This window comes from Porites lutea, chromosome 11, assembly GCF_958299795.1.
Source record: "Porites lutea chromosome 11, jaPorLute2.1, whole genome shotgun sequence".
Lineage (NCBI taxonomy): Eukaryota > Metazoa > Cnidaria > Anthozoa > Scleractinia > Poritidae > Porites > Porites lutea.
This window is the reverse complement of record NC_133211.1, coordinates 21,103,644-21,131,576: the sequence shown is the minus strand read 5'-3', so window position 1 is coordinate 21,131,576 and position 27,933 is coordinate 21,103,644. Positions and strand designations below refer to the sequence as shown.

Here is a 27,933-nt window from a genome sequence, read left to right as displayed (position 1 = left end):
AGCAAGTGTTGCTGGGTCTTCAAAAGAAAGCCGGATCCCTAAGCATTTGTAGGAAGCAACTTTGAACTGGGGGAAGGGGTTTTCTTTACGCAAAGCCGTTGATTTGGAAATAGTTTTATTGCGTTAGGTAGTGCGCATTCATGAAAACATTTTCTCGAGTAGTTTTGTCCAGGATTGTAGCTTAAATAATGTCATGGACAAAAACAGAATTTGTTCACGCGGAAATCTATGTAACTTAGTATAATTATCATTTGTTCATTGCTTGCAGGAGTTAATTGTGTGGCTAATAAATCAAAATTTGACTAAAACCCAAATAACTCGCTCTTTTGTACTCAGTCTAGTCCCCTAAACGGTGGAAATCGCTTAATAGGGATTTGCAATTTCAAACTTTTCTGAGGGAGCATGCCCCCAGACACCCCTTGAAAACGTGGACTGTTTATACAGTCGGTTACTCTGTTCAAATCTGCTCAGGCTACTTCAATTTTTATTGAAACCCAAAATTCGAAAACTGATTCAACAGTACCTTAATTTTTATTCCCTGTGAAATTTGTGATGTTTTAGGCTTTTTAAAATTCAAACACAAGAAACTCCGAGAGTTCTTTCCCAGCAGTGAAAATAGCTATTTAAGTGCGCGCGCGAGCAATGGCGCGTACTGTCCAATTACCTAGGGCCTGTTTACATGGAGGTGGGGGACCCCAGGTAGGTGAGGTAACCCGGTTAGGTGGGGTAACCCGCCTGTCCACAGTCAATCTCTCATTTTAATTTGATCATGTTTACATGATAGGTGGGATGACCCGCCACTTGTTACCTCACCTATCTGTTGTCCCACACCTGCAATTGTAAACAGGCCCTCAGTAATGACGCGTTCTGTCCTATTACACTGTCCTATTAGTGCCAAAATCAGGACAGTTGATAGCCAATGAGATTTGAGAATTTTGTTATTATGATAGTTATGATTAATTGGTAACAGGACTGAGTGGAGTCCAGTCCGGCCTGTAATCATACTCGTGATTAAACAAATGGGACCCTCCTCATCACTCATATGATTGCAGACCGAATTGGACTCCACACAGTCCTACTACCATTATATTTAGTCGAAACCCATGTTTCCTTTTACCCATGGTCTATGCATAAACAATGTGTTTTAATGTATTTACAATAAAGACCGAGCTGTTTACGTCTAGTTATTTTTACGACAATTGTCTCATTTGATGTTTTCATAGTCTTTTTTCATCTTCCAGAGGTCTCGAAATTGAAAATCACGAGAAAAATAAGTAGTGAAATCACGATTATCGATTAGTAATTCGAGTACATGTTTTTCAGGAAGAATTTATTATAATTATTGTTAATAATTAATTCATTATTTATTTTTGATATGATTTATTAGGATTCACTAAAAAACGTAGCCTGCGTAGCAGGCGTCGAAAGGGGTAGGGGATAGGGGATAGGGAGGAAGGGAAAAAGGGGAGGGGGATTGGGGAGAGGGGGAGGCTCCCTTCTCTTTTCCCTTTCTCCCTCCCCCCTCCCCCATCCCCTTTTTGCGCCTGCCACGCAGGCTAGAAAAACGCATCACGGAAATACCCCTATGCGACCCTCGATTACCTTAAAAAGGCCTCGTACATCACGAGACTGTCGTAAGATGCCACTTATTCTAAACTCGGCTCGTTTATCGAGTAAGACCGGGGACAAATTTACTGTAGATGGAAGCAATGGCGGCGAAGAAGAGTTATGACTACCGCTTCAAGGTACTCCTTATAGGGGATTCAGGCGTTGGAAAGACCGAGATTTTATTTCGCTTCTCCGACAAAGCGTTTGATTCGACTTTTACTTCGACCATGGGTAGGTAAGACAAGTGATGTTTTAAAACATAAGAATATGTGAGTCCTAGTTTTCCGCAAATGTCAGAATTAATTCAGACCTGAATTCAGACAATATGAGAGAAACAATTTTAGGGCCAAGTTCTGTCATTGTTCGGTTAACTGATATTTTAGATCTTACAATTAATGTGATCACAAAGTTGCAATTGTATGCAATGCTAGACGCTTATCTTAAATAAATAAATAAATGAATAAAGCTTTCTGTTATTATTTGTCGAGACTGAAAACTGGCAATGGGTCACGCACCCGTTATTTTTCAGATTTGTAGCTATGTTTATAGGTATTGAGCTAAAAAAATTTCAACATTCTCACTACTACCAATTTTAATATCAACTTGCTTGTCATCGCTATCACCATCCGTACTGAAACGTGTTATAAATCTTCCAAGGGCTCTTAATATACAGTACATTGATATTTGCCGTCCCACTTTTATCAAACGCAAAATATGCAAAGTTATTGCCTCCAAAATCCTATACATTTTAAATGACTATTATGTCATAGCCTGGGGCAGGAGCGGCTCCTGCCTCAACAGGTCAAACATCAGCTACCAAATATAGAGTACATTTGCTCTCTAGTCTAGGATAGTCAATAAGTATAAGTATAAGTATAAACAAACTTACAAAAATGTGTCAAAGCTTGGGATATACTTTTAAATAACTTCAAATGCTTGTTGCGTGACATTGCCCCCTCCGAAAGTAACGAGTCCCCCCGACAGTACCGATAAAACTTCACAGGTGTTGGCAAATCTCCCGAAAATAACGACCCTCCGATAGTAGCGACCACAAAACGATAATGATAGATAATAAGACATACCGAACTGGTTCTCGGAATACCGTAGCCTCAAAAAGTAAAGTTTTTATGCGGATTTATACTGTTCTTACGCGCGCTCGACGGTCCCTAACTGAGAAAAGAGAAGGTCTGGGACGGGCTATATGTATATCCAAATCTGTTAATCTATAATCTATGTTAATCTTAATCTATCTGAGATAGCAAGGAGCCAGCCTCATGCAGCCTACACTGTTTTCATGAAGGTTTACAAATCCAAGAGTACCTATTTCATGCGTACAATAGAGTCGTTTGAAGATTACGTTGAACCTATCCAAGAGGCGATCGATGACTTACTTCTCCCAACAATATTCGGTCAAACGGAGCCCCTCCCCAGTGATCTGCGTCAGCTCCTTACCTTGACACCCGCTCAAGGAGGGCTAGGCGAACCCGACTTACGGTTTGAAGCTCCACAGCAGTTTGCTGCTTCTACGTCAATAACAGCACCGCACGTAGATTCTATTACCACACAGAGCATGGTCATGGTGGGAGGCGAGAATTCCACGGAGGAGTTGAGAAGACAACATCAAGCCTTGAAAACTGCGTCGGTGAAATTGAGAATGGAAATTATTGATTCCACTCTACCCTCGGATCTGCTGCGGTCAGTTAACCAATCGAGAGACAAGGGTGCGAGCTCATGGCTTACCGGAGTGCCTCTCGTCGATCAAGGCTTTGTGCTGAATAAACAAGAACTCAGAGACTCGCTGCGTTTAAGGTATAAAATGCCCCTGTCCGACTTACCAAGCAAGCGTGTTTGTGGTGAGAAGTATACCGTCTGCCATGCTCTGTCATGCAAAAAGGGAGGGTTCGTAGCGCAGAGACGCGATGGTGTTCGCAAAATACTTACCTCACTTATCGGTGAGGTTTGCATCAACGTTGAGGTCGAACCACAACTACAACCTCTCGATAATGAGTGATTCAACCTCAGAAGCGCGGTAACAAGTCCAGTCAAGACTGGACTTTAAGGCAGGGGGCTTTTGGTCTCGTGGAGTTACAGCATTTTTTGATGTCAGAGTAACGCATGTAAACACGATATGAACTCTCTTCCCTTTCAATAAGAACTGACATTTCCAAATTTGTATTGCTAAATATCAGCGTGCAAAGAAAGTACTGTCCGATAGCCCGGGGCTAGTGGATTTTGCTATCGGGCTAGTGAATTCTGTTTTTAACTTGCCCGACGGGCAAGTGAGGTTTTTTGAGGAATTTGAATAACAGAAGAACTGTGAAATCCATTCTGCTAGTCAAAAAGCTTTTGGGGCTAGTTGAAATGACGTCTGGGCTAGTAAACGCTAGCTTCAGCTTGCCCGAATGGCAAGCAGTAAAAATGATTTTCTTTGCACCCTGAATATATATACTCCTATAAAAAAAAAACAGTTGGTATAAAAATGCCAAAACTCTATTTCCCGTTTCACTCACTTTCCTAAAAGCCAATGGAAATATATCCCTCGCGAAACATTAACTTGCCGTTCCTAAAAGTTAAAAAGAGTACACCCACAAATAATCGATCTTATGACTTTTTTGGCTACAGTTTCGTCTCCCTTATCTTACAGGTCAAAGAGACAAACCCCGCGCGAGTCAAAAATAGGATTTCTTTCTTTCTCATAAACTAAACAACTTGAGCTTATCTCAAGATATCTCGAAAAACTTCCGCTCTAACTTTAGCAACAAACTGCAAGTTAACAACAACGTCGCAAAACCTTTGATAGGTACTTTAAGATCGAACGACCCGAACGCAACAAGAAAGTCGCGTAAGAAAGAAAGTCTCGTGTTGAAAATATTTCACTCGTTCGCTGCGCTCACTCGTGAAATATTTTTCAACACTCGAAGAGAAATTTCGTATCTCCGCGCGGCCATATAATATCCTCTATATATTAAAAATAAGGTTTTATGGGTCAATTAGGGTGGCAGAAAGTTCTAATGATAGACAGGGCGATTGCGATAGAGAGAGCAATCAGAAAAATTCTCACTTTCGTAAAACGTTAGATTACTCCTAAAATTTCCGGACCATTGCCCGACCAGTCAGTTGAAAATGAAATAGGCCTTTTCAAAGAGTTTTTACTGAAAAACGTTCTCCTTCGTGCATACTATTCAGGATTTGACTGATCTGGCTGGAGAGTTTTGATTAAAAGGGAAATTTTCATTGCGACGGGAATGGTCTGGCCGGTCAGTTCTGACAAATGGAAAGCGCCCTAAGTTCCCCTAGGATGACCGAACAGATAAAAATTTTGTAGCGCCGCCTTAAATGCATTTCTAGATATCTAAAAGTACTCTAGATAGCCTTAAAAGTGCTTTCATCGTATTTTGGAGGAAACCGTGTATTCGGAGCCTATGAATGGTTAGCAATATCTTTCGCTAGGAGACCTAGAACAAAATGAATTTTTCTCCAAAAGTAAATCTTGCGGTTTTCTCGTGCCTTAACGAATAATTATTGTCACGTGACCAAAAATGGAAAATGAAAAAAATTGGCGAATTGGTGGCGAATTTACTTTGTTTGAACAAACAAATTAGTATTTCTGAAAGAGGGTAAGCATACCTAACTTTCTACGTTTGGAATGAATTCAGCTGAGGTTTAAAATTAAAGTCTTGAAAAATTCAAGATTAAATTTGGGCATTTAAAATGATGTTTTTCCTCATTATTTTTCCTTGAAGTGCAATGGAGGGTCATTCCACACGTGAAGTGTTAGAAATATTTAATATGCATAAGAAAAACGTAATAGCTCGATTTCTTTTTTTAAACCGGCCACCAATCGGTCAATAATTTACAATTTTTAGCGAAATGGTCACGTGACATATCACGTGACTGATTACCACAATATTTATACTTTGAAATGTTAAGGATGATGAGTTCTTTATGTGTGCCAAATTTTGATTCAGCACCATCATCAATGCCGAAGTTATAGCCAATAAATCATTTTCCACAGGTAAACCCCTTAGTCCCAGGTCTTAAACTACTTGAGGTATTGGACTCCCGTGCTTCGGAGTGCGAGAATTCAAACGGTTCTCAGACATTTTCATAGCTCCAGTTTTCGCGTACAGTATACGTCATTTCTTGTTTTTTTTTCTCTTTAGGTATAGACTTTAAGATAAGAACAATTGAGATTCAAGGAAAGAAGATAAAGTTGCAGTTGTGGTATGCTAGTTTCAAGTGACCTTTTAGCACTGGCTTTTTTGGTTGCTGGCCTAAGTTGTGGCTCTTTTACCGCTTCCTCTAACGGTACATATTTTTCCGTTACAGTTAACAAAGGTTAAAAAGTAATTTCTTATGTTATAAACAGTTGAATAGTAATAAGCATTTATCCTTTATACTTTTAATGCAAAACCACCTCGATATTTCCCTGTATGCTAGCAAGAGGCCTCTTTTCCCTGATATTCGTCGGCGGGCGGCGGTTGGAGGGAGGGGAGGGGGGAAAGCCCGCCGAATACCAGGAAGAGAGGCCTCTGCTAACTGGGAATCTCGGGAAGAAATAAGTTATTATTTTAACACCTGCTGTATTATTAGTTGGAGCATACTATTAAAGCTTGGAATTAACGACAGAGTGACACTAAAAACTAAAAATAACAAAATTCTAGGGTCCAGTTACTATTTACAATAGCGAAGAACCCGCTGCCTTGTCCCTAGGCCTCATTATTCTGCGCGGCCAATGCGTTTCGGGTCACGTGGTCTGAGCTAGTAAATACACCACCGAAATGCCTTGACCGAGAAGTGCCTTGGAAGACGCCGTACAGGGGCTAGGTATGGCAATGTCTGGACTTGCTACAAGTCAACCTCTCACAAGTACTAAAAAGCGAGCAACCAGGTGAAAACGGACTTTTAGATAGTGTAGGCAATGTCTACCGTAGCGTCAGAGAAAAACAGGGAATTGTCGTTCATCGGCAACGTGTTTTATAAACAGTGACATCTCTGCGTTTTGTTTCATAGCACACGACCTCCTGAAAATCGCAAATGTAAGTCCCCAACAAGAAAATCATATTTTCACTATGGAAAAAATTAGTTCTCGCAAGCACGTTTCTACGGGAGTTTTATTTTGCGATCCGCAAGATAAAACTCTCACAAAAACTTCATGCCACCCGGTATCTTAGTAAAGAATTCAATAAAAGTTTAAGGGTACTTACTGTTCAGCTGGCTTTCACTATCAAGCAACAGGGGTAGTTCCCGATCTAGCTGTCGCTGGGTCGATAAAGAATAATTTTCTGTTTTGCCGCTGATTTTGGCGAGGCTTAACAGTTGTTGGACCGAAGTTCCTGGCTTGCTCGTTTAGGCCAAGAAACCCATAACTTTTTTCTTGAATGTTGAAAGTATCCGATACTCCTAGTGTCACGCCTTGTGGAGGGGCGGGCCTTTCGATTGGCCTTTTATCACCCGTTGTAAAAATACTAACCACAGCTTTCATTACTGACATCGATTAGCTCATATGTACTTTGGATGGCGAAATTGGAGAGCTAATTAACAATTATTCCAAAAGCCCAAATGGGCTCTGAGTCACTCGGCCTCATGGGCTATTGACTCAGAGGCTATGAGGGCGAGAGGAATAATTGTTTTAGTAAAATCCAAGTAGTTGGTCAAAAATATCGAGACAAAACAACTTAAAGAATGACTTTAATCCTTTTTTGCCGCCAAAAATCCGGCGCTTTTCGCTATAAGTGGGCTATAACATATAGCCTAGTAGTAGTAGCTATTTAGCTTCGTCCAACTAGAAAAACAATGTTTATGTACATAATATTATTAGGCAGGGAGACCGCTATAGCCCAGTCAATTACAGAGGATTCCACGTTAAAAAAAAAAAAAAGATAAAAAGATAATATAAAATGTATAACTGATGACTAAAGCTACTAATAGACAAAAAAATACAAAGGCGGAAGTTGTAATTGCTAAAAGCAGCACGACAGAAGGTGCAAGGGAGTCCTCGCTATATTGCACCTGGGACAGATTGTTCTCCACGATCTGATGTCATCAGCGTCGTATGGATCTAGAGCCTTATTGTACTATTGGAGTAGTAAACGTTTAATAGAAGCCAGAGAAATGTGATTTGTGCGTAACTCAGGGTGCAGAACATTTCAAGAGCGGCACGCGCGTATGAAAAATGAGCGTTGATAAGTATCAGTTCTACTTTGCTTAGGCCCCATAAGTAATAGCATTGCCACTCGATGACTTGGTAAATCTCGTTTTTAAAATTGTTTAGTAACCTGTGATCAGACGTTTTTTTTTTTATATAGAAGGATAATAGTGAGAGGGCATGATCTCAGGCTATTAACAAGGAGAGCAAATCTCAAGACGTGTCTTATTTTGGACAAAATGTGTCGTCCATTACGGCACATGTTATAAGTTTGCGTCTTATTTTTCGACGCAAATAGGATCCCTTTTTTATTAAAGACAAAGTGTTGTTGCTCTTGTAGGGATACAGCCGGCCAAGAACGCTTTCGCACAATAACAACGTCAGATTTTAGAGGAGCGGTGGTAAGTTAAAGCGCTAACTTTTTGAGATATTCAGCTTCTTTTCTTCCAAGAGAAGCGAGTCTTACCTGTCAAATTATAAAAACAAAAAGTAGCATTCAAAAGGAACGTTTAAGGAGTACATATTGGAAGGATAATTCGTAAACACCTTACCAAGAATCATTTTAAAGTAAAGCTTAGAAGTTAGAATAAAGATAACATCTTATCTTGACTTATCTAACACGTATCAATTTGATACCGTTTCAATTCAGCAGCAGTCTTAATTCAACCAATGTTTTAAAATATATTTCTGATTTTTACAGGGTTTTGTGGTTGTATATGATATAACCCAAGAGGAGACCTTTGACAACGTTTTAAAGTGGCTATGGAACATTGAAGAGGTACAGTTAAGGCTCTCGTAACCTTGGCAATCCAAATAGGGTTTCATTCTTAGGCCAAACGTCGAACTTTTCATGAGACGATTTATAATATAATTTAGGTCGACCTAACCTAAGTTAAGTCGTCTGTTGGGTCAGACGTCGAACTTAAGACGCTTTGAACCAATCAACTGAATCAGACCAAAAAGTAATTTCAATAAATTTGTTCCCGAACAAGGCTTAATATATCTTGTCATACAATTTTTTTTAAAAATATTATTTTTTTAGTTAGTCCAGGGTTACCGTTCAAAACCACTTAAACAAAGCCTTGTTAAACGTATTTTAGTATTTAAACGGTAGATATGGGCATATTTTTATCCCCTAAAAATTTTTCATCTGTTCGAATTTCCTAGCTGAAATTCTAGTGATCCGAAAATTATGGGCATCAGAACTTACCTTTTCGAAACTTTCAGCCAGAAAAGAGGCTCCCGAAAATTCTAGGTGACCTTTTAAGGGTAAAAATGCGTTAAAAATGGGCAATTATACCATTTTTTTAGATGTTCGAAATCCTAGGAGAGGCAGGCAAGCAAGGACATTTTACAACAAATGCTCCGAAAATTCTAGATCTCAAATCGTCTTCCGAACAGATACTTTCCGAAAATTGTCGTTGGGTGCCCCTGTTAGTCGCATGTGAAGATCGACCGTTTGTCCCAGAGACGATCTTCAGACGTTCTATCCGTCTGGAGAAGACAGATAGAATGTGTTGCCTGTTGGACTCATTCAGACGAACTTAACTGAACCAGACGTCGAACGTTTCATGAACTTAGGCCCAGTTCAGACGCCGCTCCACTCATGTGCCGAACATAACTGATGAATTAAGTACGGCAAAAGAGTGGCGTCTGAATCAATTTGGTACGGCAGTTTTAGTTTGGTGCGGCAAAAGCGTTAAGTTCGACAGAGTCTGTCGAACTTTTGTCGAACTTAAGTTAGGTTCGACACACGGTACGCCGTCTGAATCAGATGTCGCGCCAGTGTCGCTCCAAAGTCGAACTTATTTAGTTAAGTTCGGCACATGAAAAGTACGGCGTCTGAACCAGGCCTTAACCGACTAGGTTTGGTTCGTCTCATGAAAAGTTCGACGTTTGACCTAAGCCTTAGGAGAGTAAATTTAAAGTCACCTCATTACTGCATGCCGACGATTCCGTCGTAGCCAGCTGGCATGATTACTAATTTCATATAGTAAACTTTCAAGATCGCTCGCAGAACCTGATAGATCATCATCATCATCACATAATCTAGTAAGAACGTCAGCAAGATTGCAAATTTTTCCGTAATGCTGAGGCTTCTTGTACTTAAGTGAATTGCTGAAAATTGAGGTTTGACAACACCATACAACCCGTTAATTTCGTCAATCGTCTAAAAATCCCATGTCGGAGATGATCGCTCTTAGTAATGGTAATTTTAAAATCGGGATCAGAAGACTCACGAACCATTTGCATAAAGCTATAGCATATCAAACATTAGAAGTAAATGAGTCAGATTAAAAATGTTACTGTAGATTTACTGCTCAAACATCTCAAGCTTGATATAGCTCACCGTCAATGTATGATAGCTTGCCACGATGAAATCTAGGTCTTTTTCCGTTTTCAAATACGCTGCTTCTTTTACATCAGATCTCAATTGTTTCTTTTTTTGACGGTCTTCCTATATATATTGGATCGCCTCCGAAACACGCACACGGTCACATAGGTCTCCAGTCTTCTTGATTAATCTCAACTCTATCCTCCCCGCAGACTTCTTTAGGGTTCGTTCGTCACGCATTCATTTCTCCCCCAAGGACCGTCCGTGGGGGAGAAATGAATGCGTAACGAACGAACCCCAAAGGACGTCTGCGGGGAGGCTATCTCCACTCCGGAAGGTATAAAAAACTTGGCCAAAACTGGTCTGGGAGAGCCATCGTCTTCAGTTGCTCTGGTCTTGTGGGCCTTCTCGAAGTTTGGTTGCATTTGAAGATCTTTCTATCATACAGCGTATCACGGAGCTCCACAATACAATTCTCGCCTGTGGACGCTGGGACATTATAAAATCTCAGATTGTAATCCGTAGAATGTCTCTCTGGCAGGGACCGCGGAGGGGGAGGGGCTGGTAGGGTTATAGCCCTACCACTTCTATTGCTGGGATTTATTTCATAGAACTCCAGTTGACATGGAAAAAATTTCCGTGCAATTATTGGACTTTGCCCTATGGAAGAGTGGGATGTTTGCTTGTCAGAACGATTACAACCCGATGTGCCTGCAAGGATAATAAGATGTAAGGCCCAAATGGAGTGATTTGACTTTTTTCTCTGCTTTGCATCTTGGAGAGTACCTTTATTGCCACACCGATAATCTATCTAAGGATCTTCAGGGTACTAAGATGGCTGCTGTCAGTGGACAACGCCTGGCAGATCTAACAAAGGAGACGCTCACGAAAATTCGCATTGATCAAAGCTTCGACCATTTCTATGCTAATGTTGCCCGCAAGAGTGAAGGCCTGCTTGGAGAACCAACGCTTCCAAGAAAACGACACACTCCGGCCAGACAGACGGTTGGTGCTGGTGCACCAAGCTACCCCCAAACTGCTAAAGATCACTTTGTACGGGCCTATTATGAGGCTATTGATCTTATCGTCAACGCTATCTATCAGCGCATTAATCAGGAAAGCTTCAGCTCTTAAGCCCAGATGGAGACCCTCTTGCTTAAAGCTGCTATAGCTAATGGTGACTACTATGAGGCAGAGTTCAGTTTCTTGAAGCCGAAGCATAATACAGGGAATTGAAGATTTTGCGATACAGGGGCGCTACCTAGGCAACTAAGTACTATGGAAGAAAGAGAAGATATCATGTTTTGACGAAATCCTGTTGGCGGTGTTAAAGTTTCCAGAGCCAGAAAAGAAGCTAATTCAGGAAGTCAGTTAAACTATCTGTAAGCTGCTTGCTGTAAATCCTATTACCAGCGCTGCTGGCGAGGGTTCATTTTCATCCGTACGTACGGCGTCTGAAGATGTGGCGTCAATCCAGGATAGGTGATGAGAGGTTTAGCAACCTAGTAGTAACGTTGAATGGTTACAAGCTGAGAACAGACAGTGTCTCTATAGCTGATGTCGCACAGGAGTTTGTTTCCAGCAACGAGGACTGCAAGAGAAATTTCGGCACTGCTGACAACTTTAAAGTAGCAATTTTAGGAAGGTTTATTCAACATATTGGCTATACTGGATGCTATAACACGTGACGACGTTTATGTTATATTTGTTGAGGCTGTAAATAAGATGGCGCGCAAATGCTAGACTGCGAGCAGTCTCTCTTTTTCTTCAGATTTCAAGGGGGAGTGCACGCGCCTGTGAGCGTGTCTTGGGCGTTTTGCTCGACGGACCAAGAGAAAAGAAAGACTGCTAGTAGTCTACGCAAATGCAAGATAAATGGCGAAACACTGAACTTAATGTTTCTTTGTATTGGCAAGATTTTTTAGCCCTACCACTTAAAAATGGTCTCCGCGGTCCCTGTCTGGTAATAATCATAACATTTTCTCGAGTTTTCCTAGCTTTACTGTCAAACTGTATTGTAAAATCATGTATGAAATGTCTGTATTCACCCTCGAGTATGGTAAATTGTAGATCCTGATAGACGAGAGGTAGATCCTATAAAGCTTTATTTTGTAAAAAGATAAAGACGAAGGCCAAAAGCATGAAATAACACAGCCAGGAGAAAGGACGGACAGAATCTGAGAATGGCCAGCTCAGCGATAAAACCCACTGCAGTACGAAAACAGCTGCAAGTTTTATTCCCTCGCCGAATTCAAACAACTCCGTACGTACGACATCACAAGGTCACCCCTTAGTACCACTGGACACCCAAGTACCACATAAGGAGTTGCGTTCTCCTAATGTCGAACGTAAAGAAAACTAAGCGTTGCAAATTTTATTTATCCTTTTTAGAACACTAGTGTTTTTTATGGGCAGAGAATGTCTTCACCCTTTCACCCTTTATTTCTTTATACCCTTTTGCCATTCTATTTCAGCACGCAAGTGAAGGTATAAAAGAAAAGATGATCCTTGGTAACAATTGTCATATGGATAATAAAAGAGTTGTCAGCCGGGAACGCGGAGAGCAGGTAGGTTTAATTGAAGTGTAAGACATTTCACATTAACCCTTTAAGTCCCGATAGTGACCAACATCAATTTTCTCCTAACAATATCCAGTAATTGTCAAGAGATACAGTTATGAGAATTAACAAATGACCACCAAAGAGAAAATACCTTGATCTGTTATTAAATTCTCTCAACTGATTCTTAAAGGAAATGTATGGAGATCAGTTTGGAGAATTTGTATGTTGATATTGGGACTTAAAAGGTTAAGGGCCTCTTCACGTGAGCCCGGTTGACCGGGCTTTGTGGCCGCCCTCCCCGGATCCGACACTGGGGCTGGCCCTCTTACCGCTGGACGAATTTCGCCTTTTGGTTTATATGAGAAATTTCAGCCCGGTATCCGAGATGAAAAAAGGCCAAAGATCCTGATGACGAGTTCTGGCGCCAAATTCGAGAAACAAAGCTGAAACATGGAGAATCACAAAAATTATAACTTTCGCGCCTATCATAGCTTCGGCAACTCTTAAAACTGTATCACTGCAGTTAAATGGGATGCTTATGATGGCAAAATACAGCAGGCAATTCAAGACGATACCATCCAGACCGCCAGAATTCATCCCGCTTTCATCCTGGTAACCGGGCAGAAGTGTTCATATGGCAAGATTTCCAGCCCGCTTACCGAGATCTCGGGAACCGAGCCAGCCCGCCCTCTAATATGAACACATCGAAGACTTAACAAAGGATTGATTTATAGGTAAGGCGAAATCTCGGAAACCGGGCCAGCCGGTCAACTTGGCTCATATGAAGAGGCCCTATGTCCACCAATCAGATGCAACTATATAATATTTGGTACCCTAAATGTATGGTAAAAAGCGCAAAAAAAGAAAAAAAAAAAGAAAAAAAAAACATTTCACTTGTCTTGCAACATTGCAGCAAAACGAGTTCAATGCGACTTTGCGCGTTTTTAATACCTCCCACATCAAACCTATTTTGTAACAAATCAGGTTGTTAACAGGTTTGGACGTGGGTGGTAAAACGCGCAAAACGCTTTTCCACTCCAGTTTTGCTAGCCTGAATTTCATCCCATTACTTCCAGTCGTTATTACGTTGCTGAGAGGAGAAAACGACTCGAAGCAATCGGGAGAAATTAAGGCTACCGTTTTGCATCATTGTTGCAAAACGAGTTGCGCGTTTTTTGTTGCCCGTTTTACCGAACTGAAAGGCAATCTGACCACCAGTCAAGTTGTTTCGACACATTTACTTTCTTGCTGCAGTTTCTGAATCTCAGGTACATTCCCCTTCATTGTTCCTTTTCCTTCTGTTTTTTTTCCATGTATTTATTCATCCTTATTGTACTTACTTGTGGGTGCCCATGTTATTGTGATGTTGGGAAGACAAGTGGATGTCATTCTTAAAAGCCGAAATAACCATAATTTAATAGCAATAAAAATGTGGAGAAAAGTTTTGATACCTGTTTTTTTCTTCCTTCTTTGCTTTAGCGGGCCATAGAGCACGGCGCCCGGTTCTTTGAAGTAAGTGCCGAAAAGAACATCAACATCGAGGAAGCCTTATACAACCTTGCTGAAAAAATACTTGAGAAGAAACTGTCCACGGACAATGAGGAAACTTCTCAAAACATACGCGTCAGTGATACCGAAGAGAAAAAAGGGAGGTGTTTTTAAAAACACTCAGAGTCAGCTGTTTTTAATTAAAACTGTAATAGACTGCATAAGAATGCACAAGTATTCATAATTCATAATGAAAAAACAAAGAAAATCATACCGTAACGTTAGTTTGAATATCGGATCTTAATGATACCATAAGATAATGTGCTTTTTGCAAAGGCTGACGTCACCTTACCGACGTTACCATGGTCGTAAAATAGGGAGCTTTAGCATCGACGACGGCAGCGGCAGCGAAAACGTCAGTTTTAAAATTAATTCTCGTTTTTTCAATCTTTGTCGCGTTTATTCCAATTTGCTGAAAATGGCAAGTGTAGGCGAATTTCCCTGGAGCTGATTTCTTGAGGACCGCACTCAAGTTTAGAGAGAGAAAAAGAGATTCGTGGTCGCTTGTTTATGTTCTCCATAAAACATGCTATCGGCATTTTCACGTCGTAGTTGTGCAAGGACGGTAAAGAAATGTACTAAAAAGCCTGATGCACGTTCAAAGTTGTTGTTTTGCGTAATAAGCCTTTTGCTTTTTTGACGTTCTGGTTGCCGTCGCCGTCGTCGTTGCTAAAGCTCCCTAATATCTGGATCAAGAACAATAGGGAGCTTTAGCAACGACAACGGCGACAGCTACAAAAAAAGGCAAAAAAACAAGAGGTTGTTTTGCACGTCCATCACACTTTTTTGTACATTTCGTAGCCGTCTTTGCACGACTGTAGCATGAAACTTGCTAACTTCACGCGCCCGCTTAATGGAGTAAGTGAACAAAACACAAAAATTCTCTTTTTCTTTTTCTAAATTTAGATATGTTTTATTCGAATTCAAGACCGGAAAATTTCTCCAACATTTGATAAATTAAATGAAATTGAATAATAAGATCGATGAAGTTTGAAACAGTGCGAATTCAGTTTTTAGTAAGCGACCAGCTGTATTTACGACCAGCATTGTGATACCCCAGTTGAACTGTGACTTAATCTCTGTTATGAAAAGCTCTCGCGATAATTACTAACTTTAATGACCCGTTAATTCGGAAAGCAATGAGTAATACGAAAAGTTTAACAAATAAAGAAACCTTGACTGTCTGTGCTCTGTTCTGTTTGTTGATTAAGTTGCAAAGCACGCAGGAAACGGCTAGAGCATGAAAGAATTGTACGGGCAAACTCGCAACTTAATGTAGTCGAGTGTTTCTCCCTACTTCTTGACTGCTCTAGCCGCTATTAACTAATTGTTGTAAATATTAATATTATTTAAGCTGAGTGTACTTGTCATAAACAGCACGTGCCACAAAAACTTTCAAAAGTTTTCAATGGAAAGAGGAGATGCCTGCAAGTAGTTTAAATTTTTTCGCTCAAGCAGATTTTTTCGTTGAAACACTATCCTCAAAGTAGACAATATAAAAACAAAGAGTGCAACACTGATTTTTTGTTTTCCTTTTTCTCTCTTCTGCTTCTTCTCTTCTCATCACTCGATATTTCCTATCCTGTCGGGCTTTTCGGCCTAAAATAATCTCGTGATTTGGCCTCAGTTTGGTCAAATGACTACTGATTTTCAAAGGCCGAATTTTAGGAATTCCAGTCTGACTTTTCCACCAAAAAAGTGCGAATCATTGTTGGGCAACTGTGGCGAAAACTGTCTCCAAAGTATCGGCAATGAAAAAACAAACAAAGAAAAAAACAAAGCAAAAACAAAAACAGAAAACAAAAAAACCAAGACAGGGACTATAACGTTTTTCACCTTCGTTTCTCTTTGCTTTCTATCTATTTTCTTTTCCTTTTTTTTCTGTGTAGTGTGATTTTAGGGCTTTTTTCGCGCTCAAGAAACGTGCATTTTGGCTCGCGCAGCTTTCACTTAAATGGCTGCTATTTTCACTAGCTACGTTTCTAAAAAAAATATCGAGCCCACATTTGAATGAAAAAAAATTCTAAATGCGTTATTTTATAGTACTGAAACAGTTTTAACTTTCCTTGCAGTTAAGTATTATTTCTAAACTAATTTATAAAGCCAATGTCAGTAGTTTGTTCAGAATTTGCAAAAAGGCGAGTCGTCGGACAACATAAGAGACCATCCTTGGAATGGTTGTACAGACACCTCATCACAGTCGGGTATCCTATGAACAGTAAAGCCCAGCATTCCTGCCACCAATGCCGCAGTATCCTGGACACGAGAACGCCGGTCCTTGATAGTGAAAGGAACGGCCACTACGCCACTTGTAAAGTCACCAGGCCCCCACAGTGCCCTTGCATATCGTGGTCCCTCCAAGAAATCTGTGATCCATCCTTTGATACCGCCAGCGGGAGTTCCTGAGAAACAAAACAAAATTGGTAAATTATTTTTGTTTGCTTAATTTTGTGAATATGTACTACCTAGATCAGACGAAGTACAGTCAACTCCCTCATATTGCGGACACTGTGGGGACCTCAAGTTAGTGTCCTCATAAGCGAGAGTCCGTAATAATGAGAGTTTATTGAGGCCAAAAGTCTGAAATTTGTTTTTGCCGGGGATTTCGCTGCTGTCCCTATTATCGGGACGGTCCGTTGTAGCGGGGTGTATGCAAGGCAAGAGTTGACTGTAAACTAGGACAGACTTCATTAAACCTGACTTACAATCTCAAATAAAAGAGCTTTGGATAGCCTACTCGCGCTGACTGTGATATGTTTTGGTAAACACCTGTCAATCCCTAGTTGAACCAGTACTATATATCATTTGTGCATAAAAGGACTACAATGATGAAAACGGTCAATCCTTTTTGTGTAAAACAAGCCGTTTACAGGCGCATCAGCGTTTGGCAAGTCTACGGACAATTCTCTACCAGTTTCGTAGCCAGCATAAATTCTTGCTTCCTTAGCGTTATGTAAGCTTTTCATGTGGTTTTGATACTTTTAACAACTTCGGTAGTTTTTTTTTTTGCCTTTTGTATTACAATCGTATAAATTGATTGAACAATACATACCCGACTGATAAGCTTCTTTATAGCTCATAATATGACTCCACCAATCTTCATCTGGGTGTCCCTGATAGGTGGTTTGCAGATTCCAGAACACTTTCTGAACCAGATCCCACCATTTTGATCGAAGGCCAAGATCATTCTCTATAGGTTCTAAGAGTGTTCTTAAAACTTTCAGCTTAGAACTCAATTTCATCCAGTCTTCTTCACTGCCAAGCATCTCCACCGCTGGTATTCCACACATGGTCACTCTTCCACAGTCGAAATATTGGTTAACAGAATACATCAGCGTAATCTGCGAGACGATCTTCTGTACAGCTGAGGTGGTTCCAAAATCTGCGGTGACTCCATCAACAAACTCGGGCACTTTTAAGTTTTCCTTTAACTGTTTTGTTATTTGATCGAACAGAAAGTTGTAATCCACGGTGTAGATGGTGGGATCGTCAACCTCTACTTCGATTGTTTTCTTTCCTTCATGATCGACAAACAAGTTGCGCACTGAGGCTTTCGACGAGTTTTGATCAATAGCACAGGCAACCCTCTTGATAACACAGAACCACCAATCATCTGGCGATGTCCTAAGCCTATAGTGATGAGAATAGGCTGTACAAACGGCTGCAAACATACCACAGTCAGCACCGACTGAATAAACTTCCTCTTCTGAACCCAATGCTGAAACAATTTTTGTGGGCCGCGGAGCGCTTGTTTCGTGCTCTTTTCTGCCGTCTGCGATGATGGAGAAAGCCTTTTTCGCTGCATACTTTTTGGCTAACTGTTTAGCCTGCTTTCCGTCTTTCTTAAAGCAATCTTTGAACTTGGATGGAACCATTTTGTGGCTGGCGAGAGAGACAAACTTCATGTTCAATCCATCGGCGGTCGTACTGTATCGAACGACAGTTTCGTTGGCCTTAGATTTTTCAATTTTTTCATCATCCATCGCGGTCGGTTTGTTGTTAGAATTTCCCATTGTTTTTGCTTGAGAACTGATTTCAATCGGCAATCTTTAACCACCGAGAGCGGTGCTATGTGTCGGCGTACAACGATATCGACGACTCGCTTGACTAACTATCATTCTGCCTTGTCATCATGTGTATGGGAAGCCACAACGTTAACGTTCTTATGTGGTTTGGTCAGTTTGGCGTTGAGGTTTCACAGTGACGCAATGTGCTCTTGTCATGTTGTGATGTGGTTACGGTGGACTGCCGATAACTCGAACCTTCAAGGCAAATCGAAAAAAGTTCGAGTTATCGGGAGTTCGAAAAACTACCCACAAAAGATTTGTAATTTTCACATGTAGGTATTTCAAATTAAGCGGAAATATCATTGCTCTAAGCCAATCAAATTGCAGACATTTCTCATGTAGTAGTATAACAAAACGTCCCTCTCGAGCTCGTTGCTTCCCTTAACTGTTTTCAGACGTGAGTCTTGTTTAAAGTTATGTTATCCTTCGAAAGATGCCACAATTTCTGGTGTATTTTATCCGTTTCGAGCGAATTCTTCAAACACGTTCAAAACCGCACTCCTAAAAGCTGGGAAACGGTTTGTTTAACTACGATCTTTCATCAGAAGCCCGATAAAACACTCTTACAGGCTCGAAAACCCCTCAAAATTGCCTCTTCCCACCTTTTTTTTCAGACATGTAAGGCGCACTCTTTAGGGTGAAGGTGATACATGGAATTGTGATCAGAAAAGGGTTCACCTACCACAACATTGTCCATCAACAAGTCAACGTTAGTAGTTAAAACAAGGTCCAGTATGTTTTGATCCCTCGTAGGTTCGTCCACTACATGCAAGAAGTTGTCCTGAATTATATATGTGCGAGAGTAGTGTATGTTGCTCCGAGCACCAGTTAGTGATCGATTCCGTTGGCCCAGTCAAATTCATTTAAATTAAAATCTCTGATTAATATCATATCTGTGGTGATGTTACTGAGAGGAATTTTGGAGTTCTTGCAAAACTTTTTGGTTACTATTGGGCGGCCGGTAAAATACTCCGATAGTTATTTTCCTGTAATTCGTAGTTCATACATCGATAAACAATAATTCAGATTTACAGGCGACGTCTTCCCTCGGGGAAGCTTTATTACATCCTTTGGTGGCAATTAGTAGTACACCACCACCAAAACGTCCTCCTTGCTGCCTATGTTTCAGTCCAGTTTTTTTTCTGAAAACCTTCTTTGCCCCGTGTTGAGAAGGTAGTGTTGTTGTAGGGATACAGCTGGCCTAGAACGCTTCGATGAAATAACAACGGAATATTATAGAGGAGCGATGGTTAGTGGAATTATTTACTTTGTGAGATATTCAGTTTCTTTTGCTCCAAGAAACACCTTACTTTATAGAATCATTCAAAACTCAGAAGTTGGAATAAAAAGAACATCAGTCTCACCGTAACTTACTTAAAACATATTTTTTTTAATACCCTTTCAATTCAGCATCAGTCATCATTTAAAAACATGTTTTTGATTTTTGAAGGGCATTATACTTATATACGATATAACCCAGGAGAAGACGTTTGAAAACATTTCAAAGTGGCTACGGAACATAGAAGAGGTACAGTTAAGGCTCTCATAACCTTGCTTGGCAATCCATAAGAGTTTTCATTCTCGTTTCATTTTTTTGTTTCATTCCATTGTATAAGTAGTACAAGAAATACCACAAATTTCATTTTCCTATTCCCAACATACGAGAGAAATAATATAACTAAACTCTAAGACACTTCCGCGGAGCAATTTGCAAACAATGATCTCAGTCGAATCTACAGGAAAAATTAATCGTTTTTTTCGCCAAAATGGGGGAAAGTTATCAATAATGCTTGTTTTTCTAAGCATTTTATCTTTTCGTACCACCTGAATTTTGTCAATCGACTATAAACAATCCCATGATCATCTTTAGTAATTGTAAACTCGTTTAAAAATGTGAGTCGGAAGACTCATGTACTATGTGCATACGGCTACATAAATGAGTTAAGTTAAATCAATAATAAGGGCTACAATAGACGATTTTATAACAAAGGACTTAACAATATTGCACAAACATCTCAAGCTTGATATAGCTCACCGTCAATGTTTGATAGCTTGCCATCACTGATGAAATCTAGGTCTTCTTCCAGTTTCAAAATACTTCTTTTACAACAGATCTCAATTCTTTCTTCTTTTGACGGTCTTGTCATATAAAATAGATCGTCTCAACCGAAACACGCACACTGCCACATAGGTCTCCAGTGTTCTTCTTGATAACTCTCAGCTCCAGAAGTACAAAATATAAGACTTGACCAAAACTGGTCTCTGTGAGAGCCATCGTCTTTCAGAGTTGCTCCGGTCCTGTGGGCGCTCTTGACGTTTGGTTGCATTTGAAGATCTTTCTAAAATAGAGTGTAACCCGGAGCTTTGCTTGCAGTACAATTTTCGCTTGTAGACGCTGGGACATTATAGAATCTCAGCTTGCAATCACTATGAATATCTCTCTGGTGATAACAACCTCACTAGTTTTCTTATCTTTACTTTCAAACTGTATATTTCAAAATCATGTAAGAAATGTCAAGGAAAACGGGGAGCCTTTCAAAGGAAAGAGGAGATGCCTGCAAGTAGTTTAAATGACGCAAGCATTCTCAGCTTAATTTTTTCGCTCAAGCAGATTTTTTCGTTGATAACGCTATCCTCAAAGTAGACAATATAAAAACAAAGAGTACACACTGATTTTTTGTTTTCCTTTTTCTCTCTTCTACTTCTTCTCTTCTTATCACCTGATATTTCCTATCCTGTCGGGCTTTTCAGACTAAAATAATCTCGTGATTCGGCCGCAGTTTTGGTCAAATGACTACTGATTTTCAAAGGCCGAATTTTAGGAATTCCAGTCTGACTTTTCCACCCAAAAAGTGCGAATCATTGTTGGCCAACTGTGGTGAAAACCTTCTCCAAAGTATAGGCAATCAAAAAAAACAAACAAACAAACAAAAAACAAAGCAAAAACAACAACAGAAAACAAAAAAACTAAGACAGGGACTATTACGTTTTTCACCTTCATTTCTCTTTGCTTTCTTTTTATTTTATTTTATTTTTTTTTCTGTATAGTGTGATTTTGGGGCTTTTTTCGCGATCAAGAAACCTGCATTTTGGCTTGCGCGGCTTTCACTTAAATGGCTGCAATTTTCACTAGCTACGTTTTTAAAAAAAATATCGAGCCCAAATTTGAATGAAAAAAATTCTAAATGCGTTATTTTATAGTACTGAAACAGTTTTAACTTTCCTTGCAGTTACGTATTATTTCTTAACTAATTTATAAAGCCAATGTCACTGGTTTGTTCAGAATTTGCAAAAAGGCGAATCATCGGACAACATCAGAGACCATCCTTGGAATGGCTGTACAGACACCTTATCACAGTTGGGTATCCTGTGAACAGTGAAGCCCAGCATTCCTGCCACCAATGCCGCAGTATCCTGGACACCAGAACGCCGGTCCTTGATAGTGAAAGGAACGGCCACTACGCCACTTGTGAAGTCACCAGGCCCCCACAGTGCCCTTACATATCGCGGTCCCTCTAAGAAATCTGTGATCCATCCTTTGATACCGCCAGCGGGAGTTCCTGAGAAACAAAACAAAGTCGGTAAATTATTTTTGTTTGCTTAATTTCGTGAATATGTACTCCCTAGATTAGACGAAGTACAGTCAACTCCCTCATATTGCGGACACTGCGGAGACCTCAAGTTAGTGTCCTCATAAGCGAGAGTCCGTAATAATGAGAGTTTATTTAGGCCAAAAGTCTGAAATTTGTTTTTGCCGGGGATTTCGCTGCTGTCCCTATTATCGGGACGGTCCGTTGTAGCGGGGTGTATGCAAGGCAAGAGTTGACTGTAAACTAGGACAGACTTCATTAAACCTGACTTACAATCTCAAATAAAAGAGCTTTGGATAGCCTACTCGGTCTACTCGTGCTGACTGTGATTATACGAACTCTTCATAAAGAACGTTCTTCCAAGATAATGATGAATTTCCATTAAAGAACCTTTTCGACGTTCTAGAAACTACTGCTTGTGATCAGCTTACTGAGCTGTGATATGTTTTGGTAAACACCTGTCAATCCCTAGTTGAACCAGTAGTATATATCATTTGTGCATAAAAAGACTACAATAATGAAAACGGTCAATCCTTTTTGTGTCAAACAAGCCGTTTACAGGCGCATCAGCGTTTGGCAAGTCTACGGACAATTCTCTACCAGTTTCGTAGCCAACATAAATTCTTGCTTCCTTAGCGTTATGTAAGCTTTTCATGTGGTTTTGATACTTTTAACACCTTCGGTAGTTTTTTTTTGCCTTTTGTATTACAATCGTATAAATTGATAGAACAATACATACCCGACTGATGAGCTTCTTTATAGCTCATAATATGACTCCACCAATCTTCATCTGGGTGTCCCTGATAGGTGGTTTGCAGATTCCAGAACACTTTCTGAACCAGATCCCACCATTTTGATCGAAGGCCAAGATCATTCTCTATAGGTTCTAAGAGTGTTCTTAAAACTTTCAGCTTAGAACTCAATTTCATCCAGTCTTCTTCACTGCCAAGCATCTCCACCGCTGGTATTCCACACATGGTCACCATTCCACAGTCGAAATATTGGTTAACAGAATACATCAGCGTAATCTGCGAGACGATCTTCTGTACAGCTGAGGTGGTTCCAAAATCTGCGGTGACTCCATCAACAAACTCGGGCACTTTTAAGTTTTCTTTTAACTGTTTTGTTATTTGATCGAACAGAAAGTTGTAATCCACGGTGTAGATGGTGGGATCGTCAACCTCTACTTCGATTGTTTTCTTTCCTTCATGATCGACAAACAAGTTGCGCACTGAGGCTTTCGACGAGTTTTGATCAATAGCACAGGCAACCCTCTTGATAACACAGAACCACCAATCATCTGGCGATGTCCTAAGCCTATAGTGATGAGAATAGGCTGTACAAACGGCTGCAAACATACCACAGTCAGCACCGACTGAATAAACTTCCTCTTCTGAACCCAATGCTGAAACAATTTTTGTGGGCCGCGGAGCGCTTGTTTCGTGCTCTTTTCTGCCGTCTGTGATGATGGACAAAGCCTTTTCTGCTTTATACTCTATGGCTAACTGTTTAGCCTGCTTTGGGTCTTTCTTAAAGCAATCTTTGAACTTGGATGGAACCATTTTGTGGCTGGCGAGAGAGACAAACTTCATGTTCAATCCATCGGCGGTCGTACTGTATCGAACGACAGTTTCGTTGGCCTTAGATTTTTCAATTTTTTCATCATCCATCGCGATCGGTTTGTTTTTAGAATTTCCCATTGTTTTTGCTTGAGAACTGATTGCGATCAGCAATCTTTAACCACCGAGAGCGGTGCTATGTGTCGGCGTACAACGATATCGACGACTCGCTTGACTAACTATCATTCTGCCTTGTCATCATGTGTATGGGAAGCCACAACGTTAACGTTCTTATGTGGTTTGGTCAGGTTGGCGTTAAGGTTTCACAGTGACGCAATGTGCTCTTGTCATGTTGTGATGTGGTTACGGTTGACTGCCGATAACTCGAACCTTCAAGGCAAATCGAAAAAAGTTCGAGTTATCGGGAGTTCGAAAAACTACCCACAAAAGATTTGTAATTTTCACATGTAGGTATTTCAAATTAAGCGGAAATATCATTGCTCTAAGCCAATCAAATTGCAGACATTTCTCATGTAGTAGTATAACAAAACGTCCCTCTCGAGCTCGTTGCTTCCCTTAACTGTTTTCAGACGTGAGTCTTGTTTAAAGTTATGTTATCCTTCGAAAGATGCCACAATTTCTGGTGTATTTTATCCGTTTCGAGCGAATTCTTCAAACACGTTCAAAACCGCACTCCTAAAAGCTGGGAAACGGTTTGTTTAACTACGATCTTTCATCAGAAGCCCGATAAAACACTCTTACAGGCTCGAAAACCCCTCAAAATTGCCTCTTCCCACCTTTTTTTTCAGACATGTAAGGCGCACTCTTTAGGGTGAAGGTGATACATGGAATTGTGATCAGAAAAGGGTTCACCTACCACAACATTGTCCATCAACAAGTCAACGTTAGTAGTTAAAACAAGGTCCAGTATGTTTTGATCCCTCGTAGGTTCGTCTACTAAGAAGTTGTCCTGAATTATATATGTGCAAGAGTAGTGTATGTTGCTCCGAGCACCAGTTAGTGATCGATTCCGTTGGCCCAGTCAAATTCATTTAAATTAAAATCTCTGATTAATATCATGTCTGTGGTGATGTTACTGAAAGGAATTTTGGTGTTCTTGCAAAACTTTTAGGTTACTATTGGGCGGACGGTAAAATACTCCGATAGTTATTTTCCTGTAATTCGTAGTTCATACATCGATAAACAATAATTCAGATTTACAGGCGACGTCTTCCCTCGGGGAAGCCTTATTACATCCTTTGGTGGCAATTAGTACATCACCACCAAAACGTCCTTCTTGCTGCCTATGTTTCAGTCCTTTTTTTTTCTGAAAATCTTATTTGCCCCGTGTTGAGAAGGCAGTGTTGTTGTTGTTGTAGGGATACAGCTGGCCGAGAACGCTTCGATGAAATAACAACGGAATATTATAGAGGAGCGATGGTTAGTGGAATTATTTATTTTGTGAGATATTCAGTTTTGTTTTGTTCCAAGAAACACCATACCCTATAGAATCATTCAAAACTCAAAAGTTAGAATAAAAAGAACATCAGTCTTACCGTAACTTACTTAAAACATATTAATTTAGAGCGGTTTTCACTTGACTGTCGTAAAACCAAAACCAAAGTAAATACACTAGCCAACCAAAGGGCGTAGTAAAACCAAAACCAAACCAATTCCTCAATTACTTTCGACAGTCAAGTGAAAACCGCTCTAGTACCCTTTCAATTCAGCATCAGTCACCATTTAAAAAAATGTTTTTGAATTTTGCAGGGCATTATACTTGTATACGATATAACCCAGGAGAAGACATTTGAAAACATTTTAAAGTGGCTACGGAACATAGAAGAGGTACAGTTAAGGCTCTCGTAACCTTGGCAATCCATAACCTTGGCAATCGTAACCTTGGCAATCCATAAGAGTTTTCATTCTTGTTTCATTTTTTTGTTTCATTCCATTGTAAGTAGTACAAGAAATATCACAAATTTCATTATCCTATTCCCAACATACGAGGGAAATAATATGTCTAGACTCTAAGAATTTGATGGAAAAAAAGGGGAAAACTGATTTGGGGTTCCCTTAAAGAGTATCAAATTAAAGACACTTCCGCGGAGCAATTTGCAAACAACGATCTCAGCCGAATCTACAGGAACAATTACTCGTTTTTTCGCCAAAATGGGGGAAAGTTATCAATAATGCTCGTTTTTCTAAGCATTTTATCTTTTCGTACCACCTGAATTTTGTCAATCGTCTAACTATCCCATGGTCATCTTAAGTAATCGTAAACTCTAAAAATGTGGGTCGGAAGACTCATGTACTATGTGCATACGGCTACATAAATGAGTTAAGTAATTAAAGCAATAAATTAATAAGGGCTACAATAGGTAGATTTTATAACATAGGACTTAACAATACTGCACAAACATCTCAAGCTTGATATAGCTCACCGTCAATGTTTGATAGCTTGCCATCACTGATGAAATCTAGGTCTCCTTCCAGCTTCAAAATACTTCTTTTACAACAGATCTCAATTCTTTCTTCTTTTGACGGTCTTGTCATATAAATTAGATCGTCACAACCGAAACACGCACACTGCCACATAGGTCTCCAGTGTTCTTCTTGACAACTCTCAGCTCCACAAAGTACAAAATATAAGACTTGGCCAAAACTGGTCTCTGTGAGAGCCATCGTCTTTCAGGGTTGCTTCGGTCCTGTGGGCGTTCTTGACGTTTGGTTGCATTTGAAGATCTTTCTATAATAGAGTGTAACCCGGAGCTTTGCTTGCCGTACAATTTTCGCTTGTAGACGCTGGGACATTATAGAATCTCAGCTTGCAATCACTATGAATATCTCTCTGGTGATAACAACCTCACTAGTTTTCTTATCTTTACTTTCAAACTGTATATTTCAAAATCATGTGAGAAATGTCTTTATCCACCTTCGAGTATGGTCAATTATCAGATCCTGATAGATGAGAGGTAGATCCTAGAAAGCTTTATTTTGTAAAAATTTCAACATGCCGCTTCGAAAAGCATGAAGTGACACAGAGAAAGGACGGACAGAATCGCCAGCTCAGCGATAAAACCCAGTTCGAAAACAGCTGCAAATTTTATTCCCTCGCCGAACTCAAATACCTCCGTACGTACGACATCACAAGGTCACCCCTTAGTACCACAGGATACCCAAGTACCACATAGGGAGTTGCGTTGTCCTAACGTCGAACGTAATAAAACCTAAGTGTTGCAAATTTTATTTATTCTATCAAGCACACAATTGTTTTTATGGGACAGAGAAAGTCTTCAGGATCACCCTTTAACCCTTTAAGCCCCGATATCCACTTACAAATTCTCCAAACTGATCTCTATACATTTCCTTAAAGAATTAGTTGGGAGAGTTTGATAACAGATCAAAGCATTTTCTCTTTAGTGACAGTTTTATTAACTCTCATAACCTTTTCTCTTGGCAACTTATGGATATTGTTAGGAGAAAATTAATGTTGGTCACTATTGGGACTCAAAGGGTTAATTCTTTTTCCCTACTCTATTTTAGCATGCAAATGAAGATGTAGAAAAGATGATCCTTGGTAGCAAATGTCATATGGAAGATAGAAGAATTGTCAGCAAGGAAAACGGGGAGCAGGTGAGTTGACTGAAGTGTAAGACACTTCACAGTAAGTCCACCAAATCAGATGCAACAAATCTGTGGTCCCCTAAATGCTAATCTTGGGCTTTCTGGAGGAAAAAAGGGTAGAGTGAAACCTGGTTACAGGTAAATACCATCATCATCATCATAATCATTGCTTGCCCTTGTTGAGAACAGGACCAGCAATCAAGTTGTTTCAACACATTTACTTCTTCGCTGCATTTTATGAATCTCAGGCACATTCCCCTTGTTTCTTTTCCAGTCCTGGCCCCAGTTATTCAAAAGGTGGGTAACGCTATCCACCGGCTAAATCTCTAACCAGCGGATAACGCAGTTGGTTTCCCTTTAATACTTATCCACTGGATAGCGCTATATCCAAATTTTAAAGCAACTGGGGCCTGGAAATTGCCATGTCTTTGTTAACCCTTATTGTACTTACCTGTGGGTGCCCATGTCAGTTGTGATGTTGGGATAATAAGCTGATGCCATTCGTAGAAACCTAAATAACTTACCACAATATATAGTAATGAAAATGTAGAGAAAAGTTTTAATAGCTGTTTTTTTCTTTGCTTCCTTTTCTGCTTTAGTTGACCAAAGAGCACGGTGCCCAGTTCTTTGAAGTAAGTGCCGAAGAGAATATCAACATCAAGGAAGTCTTATACAACCTAGCTGAAAAAATGCTAGAGAAGAAACTGTCCACGGACAATGAGAAAACTTCTCAAAACATTCACGTCTGTGATACCGAAGAGAAAAAAGGGAGGTGCTATTAAAAACACTCAGAGTCAGCTGTTTTTGATTAAAACTGTAATAGACTGCATAAGGATACACAAGTATTGATAATTCATAAAGAAAAAACAAAGAAAATTATACCGTAACTT

General features: G+C 40.0%; 4 protein-coding genes across 5 annotated transcripts; 2 read left to right on the top strand and 2 right to left on the bottom strand.

Annotated features, from left to right (window-relative positions):
• The first annotated feature begins 1,565 nt into the window (after window positions 1-1,565).
• Window positions 1,566-27,933, top strand: LOC140951447 (ras-related protein Rab-10-like). 2 transcript variants are annotated; one of them, XM_073400695.1, is made up of 6 exons: window positions 1,566-1,839; window positions 5,772-5,832; window positions 8,097-8,157; window positions 19,718-19,795; window positions 26,963-27,052; window positions 27,643-27,933. In XM_073400695.1, exons 1-6 carry the CDS (start codon window positions 1,701-1,703, stop codon window positions 27,823-27,825), a joined length of 612 nt encoding a protein of 203 aa, XP_073256796.1. In that variant the 5' UTR covers window positions 1,566-1,700; the 3' UTR covers window positions 27,826-27,933. The 2 variants fall into 2 exon arrangements, 1 of the variants encoding a protein (XP_073256796.1); XR_012167287.1 differs by lacking the exons at window positions 1,566-1,839; window positions 5,772-5,832; window positions 8,097-8,157; window positions 19,718-19,795; window positions 27,643-27,933 and adding an exon at window positions 25,134-25,264 and having other exon boundaries at window positions 26,963-27,450.
• On the top strand, window positions 8,451-14,510 carry LOC140952297 (ras-related protein Rab-10-like; the record flags this gene model as incomplete). Its single annotated transcript, XM_073401721.1, has 3 exons — window positions 8,451-8,534; window positions 12,566-12,658; window positions 14,132-14,510. Coding segments are annotated over 3 exons (360 nt in total), but the record flags the coding sequence as incomplete, so codon positions are not given.
• LOC140951445 (uncharacterized) lies at window positions 15,168-18,311 on the bottom strand. The gene is made up of 2 exons (XM_073400693.1): window positions 17,253-18,311; window positions 15,168-16,602 (listed from the first exon to the last, which is right to left on the bottom strand). Exons 1-2 carry the CDS (start codon window positions 18,211-18,213, stop codon window positions 16,322-16,324), a joined length of 1,242 nt encoding a protein of 413 aa, XP_073256794.1. The 5' UTR covers window positions 18,214-18,311; the 3' UTR covers window positions 15,168-16,321.
• Window positions 20,807-23,655, bottom strand: LOC140952781 (uncharacterized). Its single transcript, XM_073402225.1, has 2 exons — window positions 22,597-23,655; window positions 20,807-21,827 (listed from the first exon to the last, which is right to left on the bottom strand). Exons 1-2 carry the CDS (start codon window positions 23,555-23,557, stop codon window positions 21,547-21,549), a joined length of 1,242 nt encoding a protein of 413 aa, XP_073258326.1. The 5' UTR covers window positions 23,558-23,655; the 3' UTR covers window positions 20,807-21,546.